This window comes from Vicugna pacos, chromosome 26 (genome assembly GCF_048564905.1).
Source record: "Vicugna pacos chromosome 26, VicPac4, whole genome shotgun sequence".
NCBI lineage: Eukaryota > Metazoa > Chordata > Mammalia > Artiodactyla > Camelidae > Vicugna > Vicugna pacos.
This window is the reverse complement of record NC_133012.1, coordinates 9285704-9303340: the sequence shown is the minus strand read 5'-3', so window position 1 is coordinate 9303340 and position 17637 is coordinate 9285704. Positions and strand designations below refer to the sequence as shown.

The 17637-nt window shown below is 39.7% G+C and overlaps 1 protein-coding gene across 8 annotated transcripts in view; it reads left to right on the top strand.

Annotated features, from left to right (window-relative positions):
• Window positions 1-17637, top strand: part of NRG1 (neuregulin 1) — an 885407-nt gene that overhangs the window by 842070 nt on the left and 25700 nt on the right. For 7 of the 8 annotated variants that reach the window (XM_072950309.1, XM_072950308.1, XM_072950312.1 and 4 more), the window contains exon 6: window positions 10230-10359. In XM_072950309.1, the coding sequence (XP_072806410.1) occupies window positions 10230-10359 (130 nt within the window). Of the gene's footprint in view, window positions 1-10229; window positions 10360-17637 lie in introns of those variants that run through there. The other variant, XM_072950315.1, reaches the window with a different exon arrangement.

Sequence of the window (17637 nt, the reverse complement as noted above, 5' to 3'; positions counted from 1 at the left end):
AAACAAAACAAAGCAAAAACCCCAAAGGTTAAAGGAAAGCTTCTTTAGGCATAGGGTAGTCAAGGTTAACTTATTATTTTGGCCCAGTTCCCTTAAAGGCACAGGATTTACCTGTCATATTCCACCCCCCACGGCCCCATCCTCATCTCTAACCTAAAAGCAATACGTTCTTTAGCAAAACAAGACCTGTTATGAATTAAATATTATGAGACCAACTAGTCCTATGAGGGGGAGTGGACAGGGCAGAAAGTTTTCTCGAGGTGAAGTGTTTAAAGTCATGTGTTTTTTCTGAAACCTTGTTTTATCCCTTTTCAGATGTGCCGTGTGTCCCCCGCAATAGCAGTAACGAAAAAATGTAGATTTCCATGTGTTATTTGCTTACAAAGAATTTGTGCTAGGAGCCTGCACACAGATGGACGATTAATGACACATCATCTTACAGGGAAGGATGGTTTGCTACTCTGATCACGAACCAGGGGACAGGTTGCTCCTGGGAGTTCTGGGAAAATACGCGGACTGAAATTAGCCAAATGTCACGGCAAGACTCCTGTGTTCAAACATGCTCTTACTGTCCCGTTCCTTTGTGTGCAGCAACCTTTGGCCTCAGTGAGGAAAATGTGCTTGTGGATCCGGAATCTGGCCATTTATGTCCACAGCCATCACGCAAATGCAGAATTGCCATGATTTGGCTAAATCTGTGCAGTCTAGGGGGTTTGAGCTGGAAAGGCACCATTCTAAGGAATATTATTCAGACTTGTGTTTAGAGCCACTGACCAAAGGGGCCTGGCTCAAACGTGAAAGTCTTGGAAGATTGTATCTTGTGTTGTCTTGGCTCCATTTTTTTCCTACACTTTTTTGGAGGCTTCTTTATGCAAAACACTGAGAGGTTAGATTACCTAAGACATTGGTCAGGGATCATTTCCTGTCGGGGAGATGCTTTCATAACATTTAGGACTATCACTGCCTTGATCATCTGTTTAACTGAGAACTTCAGGCTGACTGTGATATCGTCTGCTCTTAATGTTTATATCGACGGACATGTGATAGAGTTAAACTGAGAAAGCATCAGTCGTGTAGTTTCGGTACTAAGACTTGACATTTTATTTTTACCAGTGAGGACTCAGGACTGAGAATCGTAATAAATATTCCTAGATTGTGTAAAGAGTAATGAGAAAATGTGTGCTAGGCGGCTGGGATGCTTTAGAAAGGAGTGCAGCACAAGGTGTGAAGTACAGACTCCAGCATTTAGTTCTTGCTGAATTTTAATGTATATAAACACAAAGCAGCGTTATTTCTTAAGCGTGGTGCCAATATTCCTCTCCCGTCATTCCTGAGCTAGTTTGAGCCGTCTTCCTGTCTCATCCGGACCTTGGTATCAGCTTTCTCACTGGTCTCTGCACCTCTGTTGGCTCCCCTTCCAAAGGCTGCAGAAGAGACCGTTCATTTTATTCATCATGGCCCTAAGCAAAAACCCAGAGCTACTCTCTCCACGACCTGGATTAAACATTAACTCCAGCCAGGTTACCAGGGGCTTCTCCAACACGATGTATTATTATTTCATAGCCTCATTAACTTCACCTCCCTATTTATTATCCATCTCCCAGTCAGAATGAACTGCTACCTTTCACTGAACGTGACCTTCTTTTTTCTACCTCCACACATTCACTTGCTTTTCCCTTTAACAGAATCGCTTCTCCCCCAAGCACAGACCGGATTCCCCTTCTTAATATACCACCCTTTTCAAGTATCTCCTTTTCTGCATACTTATTGTAAGGGTCACACCTGCCTGACCTAATTGATTTCTATTTCCTCTTGCTGTTGTAAAGATAAGGCTTTTATGTCATTGTGCTTCCTGGTTAATACTGGTATCCAATCATATCATCTTCCAACAGTGATTATTTTATCTTCTCATTTCCCACCAGCGTAGCACGATGTTTTACTCCTGCGTTGTTGCATTGTTAGGACTTTCAGAGCGGAGTTAAATCACAGCATCAGAAATCAGCATTCTTGGCTTGTTCTTGATATTAAGGACGCCATTCCCACCAAGAGTTTCAGTGTTAAGTATGATTTAGGTTGGAGCTAAAAGTCAGCATTTTTAGATAATATGGAGTATCATTCTAATTTCGCTTTATAAAGACGTGCTTTGAGAAGCCTGAAATTGATATTTGTGCATTTTTAAATTTTAAACATAGGCAGGCATATATTTAAACATGTTCCTATATATGTATAAATTGAAACATGCATAGTGAACATACAAAAGTACAAAGAATGCTCTGTTGGATTTCCACGTAGCCACCATCCACTTCAGCAATTACCAGTTTTGTTTTATCCTGATCTGACTCATTTCCCTCCCCTCTTACTATCTGGAGGGAAATCCCAGACATCTCATCCTTTGATGCATACATATTTCAGCATGTACCTCTGAAAGATCAGGACGTTTTTATACCTAACCATCATGGGTTCGACACATATACAAATGCTACTAATATTTTATTCTCTAATCAGTGATCAGATTTCCTCGTATAAATATCGTATATTTATGACTGAATCAGGATCCGAATAAATGTCACTCGTTGTGATTGGTTTATATATATTCTCTTTTTAGAGTCTATATTTGGAGATTTTCTTTTCTCTTGCCCTTTTGATCTGTCTGTAGCTCTAGTTGTCTTTGTGTCTTTATCTTCCTTTAATTTTTTTTTAAGAGATTAGCTTATTTGTTCTATAGAGTTCTCCACAGTCTGGGTTTTGCCGATTGCATCCATCATGTTCTTTTATATATTCCTCTGACCTACGTTCCTCCTGTAAATTAGTAACTGTATCAGGATGCTGGATGAAATTCAGGTTTAATTTTGGGGATAAGAATACTTTACAGACAGTTTTATAGAAATTGATTTTTCAATCTCATCAAATGTTGATTCTGTATCTACTGAAATGACCATATGGCTTTTATTTTTGATATGCCATGATTTTTTTTTAATTTGATGAATAAGATCATGAATTTGCCTCATAGTATCTGTCTTCTGACCTTTCATCTACTTTCATTTCTAAATGTTTCTCAGCTGATGAATAAATTAACCTATGTCATTAAATGTCACATGGGAATTTCAGCAGCTCTCTGCATAACTGAATCCCTTAACAGTCCCCTTTGTTTTAATGTGTTTTGTTCGGGGCTCCAAACTTTTGATGAATTTGGAAAGTGGCGTGTTAACATTTTCTACACTGACATGACCTTCTCCCAACCAAACCGATGCTGGTAGAAAATGCAGAACATAGTAAAGAATGTGCCCCCTCTACAGTTAGCATGGCGAGATCTATGAATATAGCCAATTAAGCCGGTCAAATGGACTGCTAATATTTGCTTCGCAGGCTACATGGATTTTACTTCTTTCGAAAAGATATTGATGGGGAAAGATTCAAGGGACTGCTTGAAAGTTTGTTGACTCCTGGCTATGGAAATTTTGTACTCAGGTAAATCTGTCAGTGATTAGTAGAAAATATATAGCAGAACTGTCTTTCTGGAGTTGGCTTCTTGGCTAAGAAAAGCCTGTTGCCTTTGTAGGGAAGAAATGCCGCTCTCTTGTAACTCCGCCCAGCCAGTGCTGCACTGCGGGAAGACACTCCTTCTTTAAGAAAGCTAAGACGTCCCACAAGGCATTTATGCCGCTGACACAACGCTCTAAGAGGTAGCAGACCAGAATGATTACACCGCGTCATGAGTGAAATGTGCGATCAGAAAAAAAAGAAGGGAAAAAAGCAGCTTCGATGCTTGAAAAAAATAACTTTTCTTGACGACTTTATTTTTCTAAGGATAACACTATCAAATGACACAGAAACATCTCCCTGCTCAGCAGCTGCTGGGAACTTAGGCTATGCTTTCTGTTTAATTGCAAGGAAGCTCAGTGTTACAACAAAAAATTATATTTTTGAAAACAAATATATGTATGTATATGCATGACTAGGACATTGTGCTGTACACCAGAAATTGACACATTGTAACTGACTATACTTCAATTTAAAAAATAAGTTATAATTTTGTTTTATGAGGAGAAATACCCAAAGATCACTTTTCATTCTGCTGAAGAAGGAAGAAAGAAATAATACCAGGGTCTGCCCAGAGAGCTTGTAAGGGAAAGGGGGAGCTCAAGGGAATCTTACTAACTTCCTCCAGCCCCAGTATTCATTTAACAAAACAGAAGACAGGCATGCCCTCATTCACCTGGGTGACCTTGGGCAGTCTTCCCCTGTACACTTTTGTGAATTCTTAGCTCAGGGTATTTTATGAAAGACTGTAGAAATATTCCTTGGAGACGATTTGTTTCCTCTTTTTCAATATGGGGTAAACTATAAAATATGTTAGGATTCTTCTCGGTCCACCATTCTCTGTGTGTTTAAGTGGTGCCAAAGCCCGAGGGCATCTCTTAAACCTCCATCAGCCCATGGTGTCAGCTGCTTCTTTGGACGGACTCTCACCTTGTAGGTAATCTATAAACCTCTGAGTACTTCCAGCGTATCACCGAGTCCTGAGGTCCATGAAGTGCGATGCCCCCCTTCTACTTTAGAAAATTCTGGTTCCCTTTATGGTCTCATGATGGTTCCTCCCTGGCTTCCCTGGATGTTTCTGTAGCGGACTGCAGTAGAGGAGAGGCCAAGGAGATGGTGTGCCACTTAAGTCGCAGTGTTGGCTCTGGGGACCTCCACGTCAGGACTGGTTCCTTCTATCTTCTCCTGTCATTTTTTTTTCCCTTTTACAAGAACCTATTCGCTATTCAGCAAAGGATTGAATTACTACTCAGAAAAAAAATGCCAACCCAGAAAGATGATGCTTCAGTGGTTCTGAGAGTGGCTCTGGTTTTTCCTTTGGAGAACGAATGCCTCCCCTGTCCTCCTGTGGGCATCGATAGAAGATCCATTAGGTGGCACAGCCTTTCCTGCTCAGCTTCTGAGCCAGAGCTTCGTTTTCAAGAACCACATCAGCATTTTTTTCCCAGTAAGATTTCTAAGTGCTTCTAGTACCACTGCCGGGCGCCATCTTCCTAGCAAGACTAATAATTTCAGATTTAAAAAAAAAAAAAAAGACTGGGAGATTAAAGAGCAGGAAATCAAGCAGATTGCTAAATACATAGCCATGGAAGATATCACAGGTAAGGATTAAAGGGAAAAAAAACCCTGCAATTTTGTAGTGATTCACAGTTGCATGTTGGAATATAAAAATTGTTCAAACTTGTATATGTTATTGAGAAAACTGCCTGGAGTCATTTAGTTTAATCGTCTGCAAGTAAAACTTTAAGAATGGTCCTAAAAGCTCCTAGTAAGGACTCGTTGCCTCAGGGAAGACAGGCTCAAATGATAGCTCCTTGGGGTAAACGCTCAATGCTCAGACTAATTCCTGCTCATTGTCAAAGAAGAATGGAAGGGACTTCTTATCAGCAGTTTGCATTTGTGTAAGGGCCCTGGTCTGTCCCTGCCGTGGGCTTCACTGATAAGGAAAACACCACTTAAAACAAGCAAGACAGTAAGCCACCTTCCCAGCATTATTTTCTCTGCAGCCTGCCTTGAGCGGAAAAAGCCTGGCATTCCACAGGAAAGATTGTGTGATTCCATAGGGAAATGTTTAGTAATGGACAGAGAACTCTTAAGCACTCCTCAAAATTTTATTCTGTGTGTTTACTAAAAAGTGCAAGAGTATGTGATTTCCAAAATGTTTAGGTATAAACAAAATTGATTCCATGGCCATCACACCCTATTTTTAAATATTTTATTGTTTTTAAACTGTTACAGTAACACACAACGTTCTAAATGCCATTAATTCATGTGACTCGAAAGCTCGGTCAGAAATATTAGAGAATTTGTGTGACTCTAGAAAGTTGAAAATAACTACCCATGTAAGATAGTTTCTTTTTCTTTTAACTCGAATTGTTCTTCAGTCTTATTTTATAAGCAAGTTGAGTGGGGAATACATTATCGACAGAGGCTTTGATAGAGTTAAACAGAGTAAATTCCAGATATTTACTTAATGCTTTGCTGTCATTCATTGGTTACTGCTCCAAGTCAGACCATCTCTTCACATTTTGTAGAAGAATAATTTACTAAGAAACAACATTTGAGGCTTGATCAGATGTAATTACAGAGTCTGGACAGAAGTGTTTTTCTTCTCTTTGTTCCATATTTATGCCATCAGCCGTAGACACAGATCATCTCTTTGTGTGCAGTTTTGCAGCTGACAAAATATTTTATCAAACTGTGCGCCAACCCTGTGATGGCTCATTCCTGCAGCTGAATAGACGGAGGCAGGTAGCTGGACGGAGTGTCACAGCTCGTCTTTGGCAAAACTGTGCCTTGGGCCTGACGCGTCTCAGCTAACTCCAGTGTTGTTTCACTGCATTTGATCTATAAAGATGTCCTTTTAGGGAGAATTGTTCACAGTCTACGGTTTTCAACCCCAGTAACTTCAGTTGTCATTATTATGGCTTGCATAAAGTAGGCAGTCATTAAAGAATTGGGGAAGGAAGAAAGGGAGAGAGGCTAGGAAGAAGGGAGGGATCCTATTGCATCGTGCAGGATTTGGGGAGTCTGTCAGTGGTGATTTTAGTCTCCAGATCCTGGGCTAACTCACAGAACTAGCCAGCCCTCCCTGGGACGGTCACTAGTCTTGACCTAAATTGCCGAGATAGACCAGATGGAGAATGAAACACTCAGAAGAACATTCTCTGGGAACAAGTTAACTGTTGTGTTTGTACTTTCTTCCTTATAATTTTGTAGTTGCTAACATCCCAAGGAAAGTGTGCTTGGGATAAAATGGTCATATAAATGACAAACATAAAAGTAATGGAGTCCTATTTATCAGTGTTCCTAATTGCTGTTCAGTTCACACTTTACTAGAAGATGACAGGTCCCAAATGATGACAAACTAGTTGCAAAGCAGAGGGAGGCAGGGTGTATTAAGTACTGAATGAGTGAGATCTGTGTCACCTACTTCCAGGAACAGCTATGACAGTCACCTTTTATGCAGCCAAACACATTCTGTTGGCAAAACCTTTAGCTTTACCTGTGATCAACTCCTCCCAGCTCTCCCCAGAAAGAATGTTGTTTCCGCAGCTTGGTTTAAGACACTGCTTTGTCTGAATCATTAATTTCTGGCAGAATTACCAAGCGGAAACTGACTTAGCAATACACCGTGTATCGACCAAAGTAAGGATATCGCTGCAAAATGCATAGATCTGCTTAGTGCTGACCGTGCACGGCGTTTTACCAAGGAGAATAAAAGGAAACCTGGCAAAAATCGAAAAGGTGTATGTATCACCATCTCCATCCCAGGTTTTTCTGACAATTACAGCTTATTCCTGTGTCTGGCTTGTTGGTTCAGAACAGCTGTACCCGGTCAGTTCGCACTTTGTGTCACCTGGGAGTCAGTTGCTGCTTTGCAATTCCGTGATCATTTGTGTTCTCGCTGCTACTAAAAATGCTAAGCAGGATTGTCTGTGACCGTATGAGAGAGGTGCTGCTTCATTTTCTCCAAGAATTATTTCATTATCAAATACCCCATAACTAATTTCAAGTCATGATCTGAGAATTTATCAAATGAATGTGTCACAACTCAGCGCTGCAAGATGGCATTCAAAGCATCATCATTTCAGGGGAGAATGTTTCTAAAGGACTGAAATAAAGGGACTATTTCTAGTTTTAACCTACATTTACTTACAGTCTTATTAGATCTCACAAGTTCAGGAAGTCCAAGGACTAGGTATGAGGTACCTGTCTCTGCTAATGTTCATTCTTAGTTTGCTATTAACGTGGATTGAGGGAGTTGTGGGGGAGGGGAGGGGATGTTGGTTTTGTTGTTTTTAATAAAAGCCTTGGCTTTTGTTCTGAAAGTGCCTGCTGCAGTGTTTGCTGCTCAGCCCGGGTGAGGGGTGATTCCTAGCAACCTGTCAGGGATTCAGAGACCACTGGGGTCTGCTTGAGGCTCAGAGCTCCTTTGCAAGAACGATGGTGACAGAACCCTGCAGGCGGTCCCCTCGGCACTGTCGCTGGGGACAGCAGAGATACCCTGCCCAATTTGTCATCCCGTGGATGCCTGTCAGCAGTTGAAATTCTTAAGCACAAAACCTTTAACTTTTAAGACAAACTCCCTCCTAATATTTTGTAAAAGCAGTTGCCATGGATGAAAATATTCATATCCCCTAAGTAAACAGTTTTTCACATGAAAATAGAATATTATGTTAAAATTTATGCTAAGGGATGTGGTAGAAATAGTCTGCTCTGTGATTTTATAGACCAAATGATGCCAGTGACCTGCCTCTCTTCCTGATAAAGATGGTAAAAGTGTAGCTGATAACAGGGTAAAATCAACTTTCTCACATCCTCCCTGGTTCCTTTTGTTTGGTTTATAGCCCTGAGAAGGACACCTGGAAATACGTTCTGGAAAGAACTTTTTGTTCTAACAACAACAACAACAACAAAAATGGACCCAGTTCTTAATGATCCATAGTCATGATTCAGAGAAAGCGTGCCTCTTTGAAATCTTCAGATTTCGACTCTCAGGCTTTCCATCTGATTGATAAATACCCAAATTAAGATTCTTCCTTACTTGCTCAGTAATATTACCTGCTAATTCATCGGATGCCAGTCTTGTGCCAACTTTCACCTCGATTATTGATAACCTCTATCAAAGTCCTGTAAATCCCCGTTTCCTACATGGGAAAATTGACCATCTGGGTGGTTGAGTAACTTGCTCTAGACACAAAGCTAGCAGGAGATGGGATCTGAAGATCTGTGTCCAAAGTGCAAATCATTTTTTGCACTGTCCTTTGCTGTTCCTCCTAAAAGCCATCTTGAGAGCAGTGAAATGGTCCCAAACACGCCTTAAACAGGAGAATAAGAGACAAGACAGGCCTTGAGTAATTCAGAAACTGAACAAGCAGATGCTGAATATTTTGATCAAGTAGAGTGAGAATGAAGCAGAGTTGGAGGAGCAGTTGTGTTATGTGTCAAAGCAAAATGTGCACTTAACTTGTGAAGGAAATGAAAAAGAAAGGGAGAAGAAAATGGGAAAGTAAGACATGACAGGTCAAATAAAAGCAAACAAAGGCATCTGAATTTCACATGCAAATAGCAAATAGCAAAATAGAAATTGGTAAGAAAGACAAGGCGTTGAAAATCACTAAGAAGGAGTCAGGTAACAGATGAGACAACTTTTGTCTAAAGCCAGATTCTTCCCACCCTGGGAGAGTAAATATGGCTTGACATAGTGGTTTTGCACTTCATCCTGATAATATCAGGAATAAACGTGATGTAAGTTAGACTTGTTTGGGGTTGAGACTGAGTCCTGTTTAAGATGCTCCCAATGATACAAGTGGGGAGAAGTTCTGATACTAAATCCCTGCACCTAATGGTGGAGGAATCATTGTCAGCTTGACTTTTCAATAACTGTGAAGTTTGAAGGCAAGTGAATATCAAGTTTATCACGTGAAGATGTCGCGAACCAAAATTAAAACTTGTTTCTACTCCTAATTCAGATTGAGTGAATTTTGCAGTGATTTAGTCTACATTTGCAGCAATATTAGACTATCTTTGCATTTCTTCAAAAGCAGGATGGCGACCAGACATTTAATAATATTCTTCTGAGTAGAAATTAGAGAAAAATGGAAATTTTGAATGGAATGCCCCTGATCTATACATTGACATATATCCAATTAATAATAATTTTTTACATTAGGAACAAATAAGCCACCTTGTATTTTTCTTTGTTATACATTTTGTCTAAAAAATACAAAGTCCATATTGATATAACACATAATTTTGAAAATAATTTTATCAGTGAGTTACCATTAACAATTGTAGACGTTGATACCTAAATTCAGTTGCAGTGATACAACTTCATGTCATTATTTTTGAGCCTTCCCGAAAAATGTATTTTGCTTCATGACAGTAGATCTTCTCTTTTCTAACTTCCTTAGAAGATAAAATATGGGTTAAACAAAATATTGAACCTGTTTCCTGTTGAACTGTAATTAAATGAATTAACTGTAATTTCCCTTTTATGACTTTACTCTGTTTCATTACATCCAGAAAGTACTGAGGTCCTGGCTGTTGTTTTTTGAGCCTGAAAGTTTAGTGGAGTACGCCACATCTTATATTTACTCTTCGTTTTAAAAGAATTTAAAATTAGAGGTTGCTTAGAAGAGGGAATGACAGACGTAAACCTGTCGGCTTCTTTATCTTTTATCCAGCCACATCCACGTCTACAACGGGGACAAGCCATCTTGTCAAGTGTGCGGAGAAGGAGAAAACTTTCTGTGTGAACGGAGGCGAGTGCTTCATGGTGAAAGACCTTTCAAACCCCTCAAGATACTTGTGCAAGTAAGAAAAGCAATCCTCTGTGTGGCTTATGTCCATGGCTGCTTCTTTCAGATGATCCCACGTCTTAACGATATTTTATTGCTGCTTTTTCCGATTCCGTTGCATCCTTTGAATAATGCTGTTTTATTTGTAGAGTGTTGTGAAAAGTTCACACCATTGGTCATCTTCTGTGTTATATCCAGAGTGGTTTTTTGCTTTTTCCAATGTGTTTTTTTTTCTCTTTTTTTTTGCCTTCATATTTATAAAGTTGCTTTCCTCGTGGTTTTCCTCATTGTTACCTAGAAGAGATGTGCAAATATCCTAGTGGCCTATGACGTTGGATACCTATGTCTCCATCCAATGTATGAAGGAAGCTCTAAGATAATGTTCCTTTTTACCCCAGGGGTCACCTGTAAAGAGAATAGGACAACTAAACGAAGCAGAAGGGCAGAAGACCCTTTACTGACACTTCTGTTACACTTGCCATTAGCTTATTCTTTCTTAAGTATTTTTTGAAAGGGAATTTAGGTTGATCTCACAAATGAAAAAAGCAGCAAAGTGCATTTGTTTGGAAGTGCATGCAGCGTGCGTAGCATCATTGCATGTAGGAGGCAGGGTGTTCTTCCATGCACTACGGTTATTTACAGATATGTTTAGAATGGCGCTCTCTCCAACGACCCTGAAGGAGCTGGTGCACCATTAAGAAGTCTCACAGTTATTCTCACTCAACAGGCAGAAAAAAACAAAGATATTATCAGTACATTAAATATTTAAACCTTGCAGTTTTAGGTCTCATTAAAAAGCACGTGTTTATTATGCCATGCATTTTGAGTCTACTTTTGATATTATTAGGCTGTATGTGGTGCATGGATTCAAGTAGTTTGATGTGGTAAAAGATGTTTAAAGTCTCACTGAAATGATGAAACATTTATTTTGCAATTGACCCATAGCTGGGTCCTATTGTTCTAAAGTCAAGTCCTAAAAGAGAAAAAAAAAATATCATTGTAACAATTGTCTCCTACTCCAGAATATTACTAGCTTGTGACTTAAATGTTGACAAGAAGAGCAAGTTTGTCAGAGAGACAGCTGAGCTCATAGAAAGAACAATTAGCAAACTGAGAAAAAAGGCACAAGAAATAATTAAGAAGGCCATTTTCCTTTCACATCATAGAAATAGTGTACCAATATTGACGTGCCAGTTCTAAGAAAGGCTGCATCGTTAGTAAGTAATAAAATGCATCTTAAAAGGCACATATTTTACAATCATAACACGAAACACAAATGCCATTGGGAAGAAATGTTTTGCTGTCCCCTGTGCTGTTCTAGACACAGGCTATCTGGAGACTGTCTCAGGGGACCTCATGGCTGTAAACAAGTACCTCCCAGAACTGCCTTTTCGCCCTCAAAAACTCTTCTTTTAAAAGAGTAGAAGCAGTTCCAAGAGAGGACAAGTTTGGCTGGTTGTGTAGCTGATTTTTTCAATGAAGACAGACAAGTTATAGAAGTAAATAGAGTCTTTTATTTATTTTATTATTATTATTTTAATGTAGTCTTATTTTAGTTTATTCTTACTTTTATTATTTTTACGGTCTTATACTTTCATAGTGAATAAAAGACTAGGAATCACAAGAGTAAAATTCTAATTTCAATTACTAAATAGTTCTTTCATTGATAAAGGTAATAGTCTTAGGCCAAGATAAAATTAATGGGTAAGAGTCTTTAAAACTTCAAAGCAAGCTAAAAATGACAGAGTATATAGAAAAAAAAATATTTCTTTCAGGCCTGAATTATTTTATGACTATCAGTGTTTGTTTTAAAATTAAAGATTCACTTTTTGATCACCACTCTATTCAAATCTATATACTTATAGCAAAGAGTTAAAAAGTAGTCAGGTTTGACTTTGGTTCTGCCGATTTGCTGCGAATAACCCCCAAACATACCCCCACCCCATAATTATCAGTGAATTCGGATCAACAAATTTTACCGCTTCCTATAAGATTTTCTTTGATCAAAATAGAAAATACCAGAAGCTGAGAATTGTAATCTGTAAAATATGAGGCTCATTTATTGGATGAGGAAATTCTGTCATTCTCTCCTAATTCTGGGCGTGTGATGTAATTAAACGCGTCTCCTTTTTAAACGATTGTACCCATATTATCTGTCCCCTCTTTTTACTTCTCTAGAAAAGCATCTGAGACCACTCAGATTTAATTATAATAATGAAACATGAGCATTTTTCATCATAGCCTTTGCACAGATTTACAGGCTGTGTGAGTACATACGATCGTTCCTGAATGCCTCTTAGGAACCAGCACAGCTATTCCCCACATATTAATTTCAGCCATTCTGTAGCCCTCCCACGTCCCATACAAAACACGCTATCGCCTAAGTGCTGTTCATTTGTTCCATTTTGGAATTGTGCCAACAACCGTCATTTTTTTCACCCATACAGCTTTTCATTAAAGTTTAAGCCCAACTTAGGAAAAAAAAAAAAAAAACACTTGCTATATGTATTTTTTAATCTTGAGGCGAAATGTGTGTTTTTCCTCTAATAATTATTAAAGCAGCAGAGCAGGAATGAACATTCTGATCCCCCAGGCTGACTTGCCTTCTAGTTCTCAGCAAATTGGCACCATGGTTTTATTGTCTCTTTTTGGGGGAGTAATTCTCATCTTTCAAGAGAGTGTTCAAGCTTATTACTAGATCTTGTTAGGAAGAGTATCTTTGACATCCATGACTTTGATGAGTTTTATCCCCCTTTTGGACCATGTCTTTATTGACGCATCAAAGTAAACAGTACATTGAAGGAAGCGTTACAGTGTATTTAACATCCAGAATATTCCATGCCTTTTTTTGGTGAAATGAGAGTGTTTTTAATCCCTGTATTAAAAACATCTATAGCATTAAAAATAATCACTACTCAGAATAGAAACAAAGGCAGTCATAGACTATGTCTTATGATCATACACAAGACCACTTGAATAGAAACAGAAAACAGGAAAATGCTGCATTGGCTCATCATGGTCCTGTGTATGAAGCCAGTTCATAGTTTCCATACGGTCCATGTGTCTAGAGCAGAACATTTCTGAAGCATAAGCCGCATCATTCAGAATCAGCTTCATCCCTGACTAAAGCCATGACTCGGAAACACCACAAGCATGGAAGTTTCCAAGTAGCCTCTCTGGTCGCCTAATCCACTTGTTGCCTTCTTGGGAGTTGAAGTCGAAGACTTTTCAACAAATTTCTTGTGTCTCTCAGTTCAGAACAAGGTGTTCCAAATGGATTAACCATGTAACAGTTAAACACTTCTCTGAGAAGAGGTTTGCTGGTTACTTGGACGTTTCATGGGAACTGTGCGGGAGTTTCCGCGGAGTTTCTCATCTTTTATATTTCTCTGCTCTCTACAGTAATTTAAAATTTATCCTGGGGAAAACAAAAAAACAGTTACTATTCCAGACTGCATAAAGACCAGAAAAGACTCATTCCATCCTGTACCGTCTGGGATCCCCCGTAGTTGCATGGTTCAAAGAAACAAGACAGTTTGAACATGGCCATGACGTTGTCCAAACTTTCTTCTTTGTTTTCTCCCCTTGTTCTTGTACATCTGTTCTTCTGAACAGTTTTACTTAGAGAACTATTTTTGAAGATGCTGGTGTGATTTTTTTTCAATCTAAAAATGATTTTATAGCAGATCGTATTTATAAACCCATTACACTGTCCTGTGGACAGACGTGACTTCCCCATGTGAGGATTAGTATTTTAACCACCAATTTTGGTGAACAGTCTTGAGCCCTTTCACTTCAGCTCTCTGGACAATATATTTATTTATAACATGGACTTAATATGTTCTCCAAATTTTTTTCCAGGGAGTCAGTGAAATTAAATGAATTCATTTCTGCAAAAGTACTTCTAACTCAGGGGAAGCAAGATTCTTATTTCCCTTATAATAAAAAGTAAATGGTGGAATTACATTCTCTCTGTAGACATTGGGAAAATATATACACCTGTCTTAACAGAGTGTGTCACCATGCTTAATTCCCAATTCTTCATTTTATTTAACATGAGCAGTTTTTATTTGATTTGTTGGGGCCACCAGCTAGCTTTATAACTTTGCATTTGCATTCATTTAATCATTTAATATCTCTGATCATGAGCTTCCTTATATGCAGAAACAACAACAACAAAAAAAAACAGAAATAGAAAGCAAACAAACAAAGCCTGGGAAGATGAGAGGTGCCTTCAAACATGAACTTGTGGTTTTGTATAATTGATTTTTATGAAACCGTGTAGTACATGTAAGGGCCTATATTGCATTACACATTATTGTAGAGACAGTTGTGAAAATATATAACTATAGGTGATAAAGTCACAATAAATATCGTAATAAATTAAACTCAATAAATGAAATCTTAATTAACATTTATTTATAGAACAGCTACATCTGTACCAGACATTTTTGAAAACACAGAAAAATCATAAAGCGTAGTCTGTGGCCCCTGGGAACTTAGTCTATTTATGGAAACGGAGCAGCTAAAATAGTAGCTCAATTTGAGTGACTGCAGCCGAGTGGCACAGAGCTGATTATTATGGTAATGAGAACTCAAAGAAGGAAACGAGGGGAGTAAGTGGAAGGCTTTATAAACACAGCCGTCATTTATGGAGGTTTTTTTCCGTGCACCAGGTAGGCACTGAGGCTGCAATCATCTTTTTGTGAGATGCACTGACCTGCATACCTAGACCAGCAGCTCCATTCTGGGAAGTAAAACAAAACAAAACAAAACAAAAACCTCAGTTAGACATGAGTCGGTTTCTGCGCTCTGGAGGCCGGGTGGAGGACTTGGGTTGCCGTGATAGCTCACAGGGAGCCACAGCAGCTTCTGGAGCAGGAGAGATACCATGGCTGTCTAGGGAAGAGAGACTTCCATACGGGCTGGAGACACCTGGGGGCCAGGGGGGATGGGGGAAGCCAAGGCACTAGCTACGGTTGAAGTTTTGTGAAATCCTGGCAGAGTGGTGATGATGGTGAGATTCACAACCCCATTAATAGCCGGATCGACACAATTAAATGAGGGATGAAGGTTCCAGTTCAAGTTGTGCCCTATGGCCTCAACCCCATGTCTGTAGAAGGAGAAATTTGGAACCTATGAAAGGGGTATATTTTGGGGGAGGCCTGGGGGCCCGGAGAACAGACTGCCATCTGCACTCTAACTCCTGCCCCTCGGGGTGGGTGCAGACACTTCCCGCAGCGCCCCTGTGCTCTTCAGTGCTGTCACGTTTAACGGAGAGAAGGGTCTGGGACCCTTGTAACCTTAGATCTAGACGGTCAGCTCTTGGAGCGACACCGTCCTCTACTTCTGTGTCCTTCCTGTTCTAGAATCCTCCGTGTACTTACTAGGTGTTTCTTGAGGCACTGCTACTTTCACTAAGACAGACTGAAGGAAATGCTTTTCTTCTTATGGAAGCCAACTTAGGTGCAGTTTTGCCTCTGATCAGGTGCACGGACTAAGTGTTCTTTACAGCGTCTTCTTTTTTTCTCCTGAAAGCAGTTAGGCAGCCACATACATGTACTGATCTCCCTTCTAAGAGGCAGGCTCTGTGCTTGTGTTCAGTGTGAAGGGGTGGACAAAACCGTGTGGTCTCTGACCGTATGGAGTGGGGAGACTCTTGCAAATAGCAAACATATTTCAAGTAATTAATATAATTATAATTCATAGGTGTGTTGAGTGCTCCAAAGAGTATGTAGAGGGTTAAGGGAATGTGTAATGAGGGACCCCAACTAGTCAGAGGCAGAGACTCCCTGGGGGAAAGAAAAAGTATATGCAGTCCTTGCCTTGAGAAGCATATAGTCTATTTAAGTTAGGAGTTTGGGATTAACAGATAGGCACTAACATAAATAATAGATAACCAACAAGGACCTACTGAGCACAGTGAACTCTACCCAGTACCTTGTAATAAGCTATAATGGAAAACAATCTAATGTGTGTGTATATGTGTGTATATATATATATACAGTTATATATATATACAGATATATATATATCTGAATTGCTTTATTGTACACGTGAAACTAACACATTATAAATCAACTATACATCAATAAAAATGAATGTTAAAAAATAAAAGATAAAATACACACAATGTTCAAATACTTTTATTGAACAATTTAAGTCAAAAGTGAATATTTAGACGTTTCATCATGAGGCGAGGCTGGAGTAGGTGGAACTGTAAAGTTCTGAGTCTCTAAGCTGTTTGAAGAGACAGGGAAGGGCATCATCCAGAGAGGAAGCCCAAACCACAGATCAGCTGCGTCCGATAGTGTTTGTGTCACAAGGACGCGGAGATGTATGGAGTGCAGATTGAGCCCATATCCGATTAAATTGTTTGACCCCACAGTAGAGGATACATCATTCAGAGTAAACAATGGCGAGGATTTTCATCTCCCGATGAGCTTTTCAGAACAAGCTGTGCAAACAGAGCCTTGGGAAGGGCACCGGGGTTCAAACGAGGAGGGGGTTCATTCATAAACACTGCCATCCTCATTAGCGGGATTGTGTGTCTTAGACGCTGAAAAACAGCAGTGGGGAACCAGGACAGCTTCGAACGCTTTTCCCCCAGGGTTTACCCCGCGTTCAGTGTGACCAGTCTGTGTCTACTGGTATTTCAAGAAGTGAGAACTCGTCTCCAGATCGTGATAGAAAAGGAATGGGACGCCCATGCTAGCTGAACAGTGATGGGGAGGTCTAGGGTTGGGTCTCACGGCAATGTTATTGGAACATATTATATGTAATATTTTCTGTAATGATGCTGAAGAAGGCATTCCCTTGAGGAAACAAATGCTTCTGGCAGATGATACCATAAAGAATGCTAAATTAGAAAAGCACAGAGCAAGCTCAAGAAATTTCACTTCATGGTAGAAAACAGCGCAAAGTTCGTCTTGGAAACAGGCAGACTAACAGTAACAACCCATCTGGGAAAGAATAATCTACAATGCAGATACTCAGCCAGTGAGTGGGCGAGCTGCAGTCAGAATCCTGAGCAAAAGGGTGAGAGGAGTCAGCCCCTGCGATCTGAGAGTGTAGAAAAACAGACCAGCCCCATCTGCCCTCGTGTGTACACTGCCAGCTCTGGTTCATGGAGGAAGAGCAAAAGGCCTTAACGTCTGACACTTAAACTTGCCAGGAGTCCCCAGTATGTACGTGCTGGCATGTCCATTACTTGAAATTTGTAAGCATGGGCAGCAAAGAAATTATTTCTGATGTTACACAGTATGAAGGAAATACCCCAACTTGTATAGAGGTA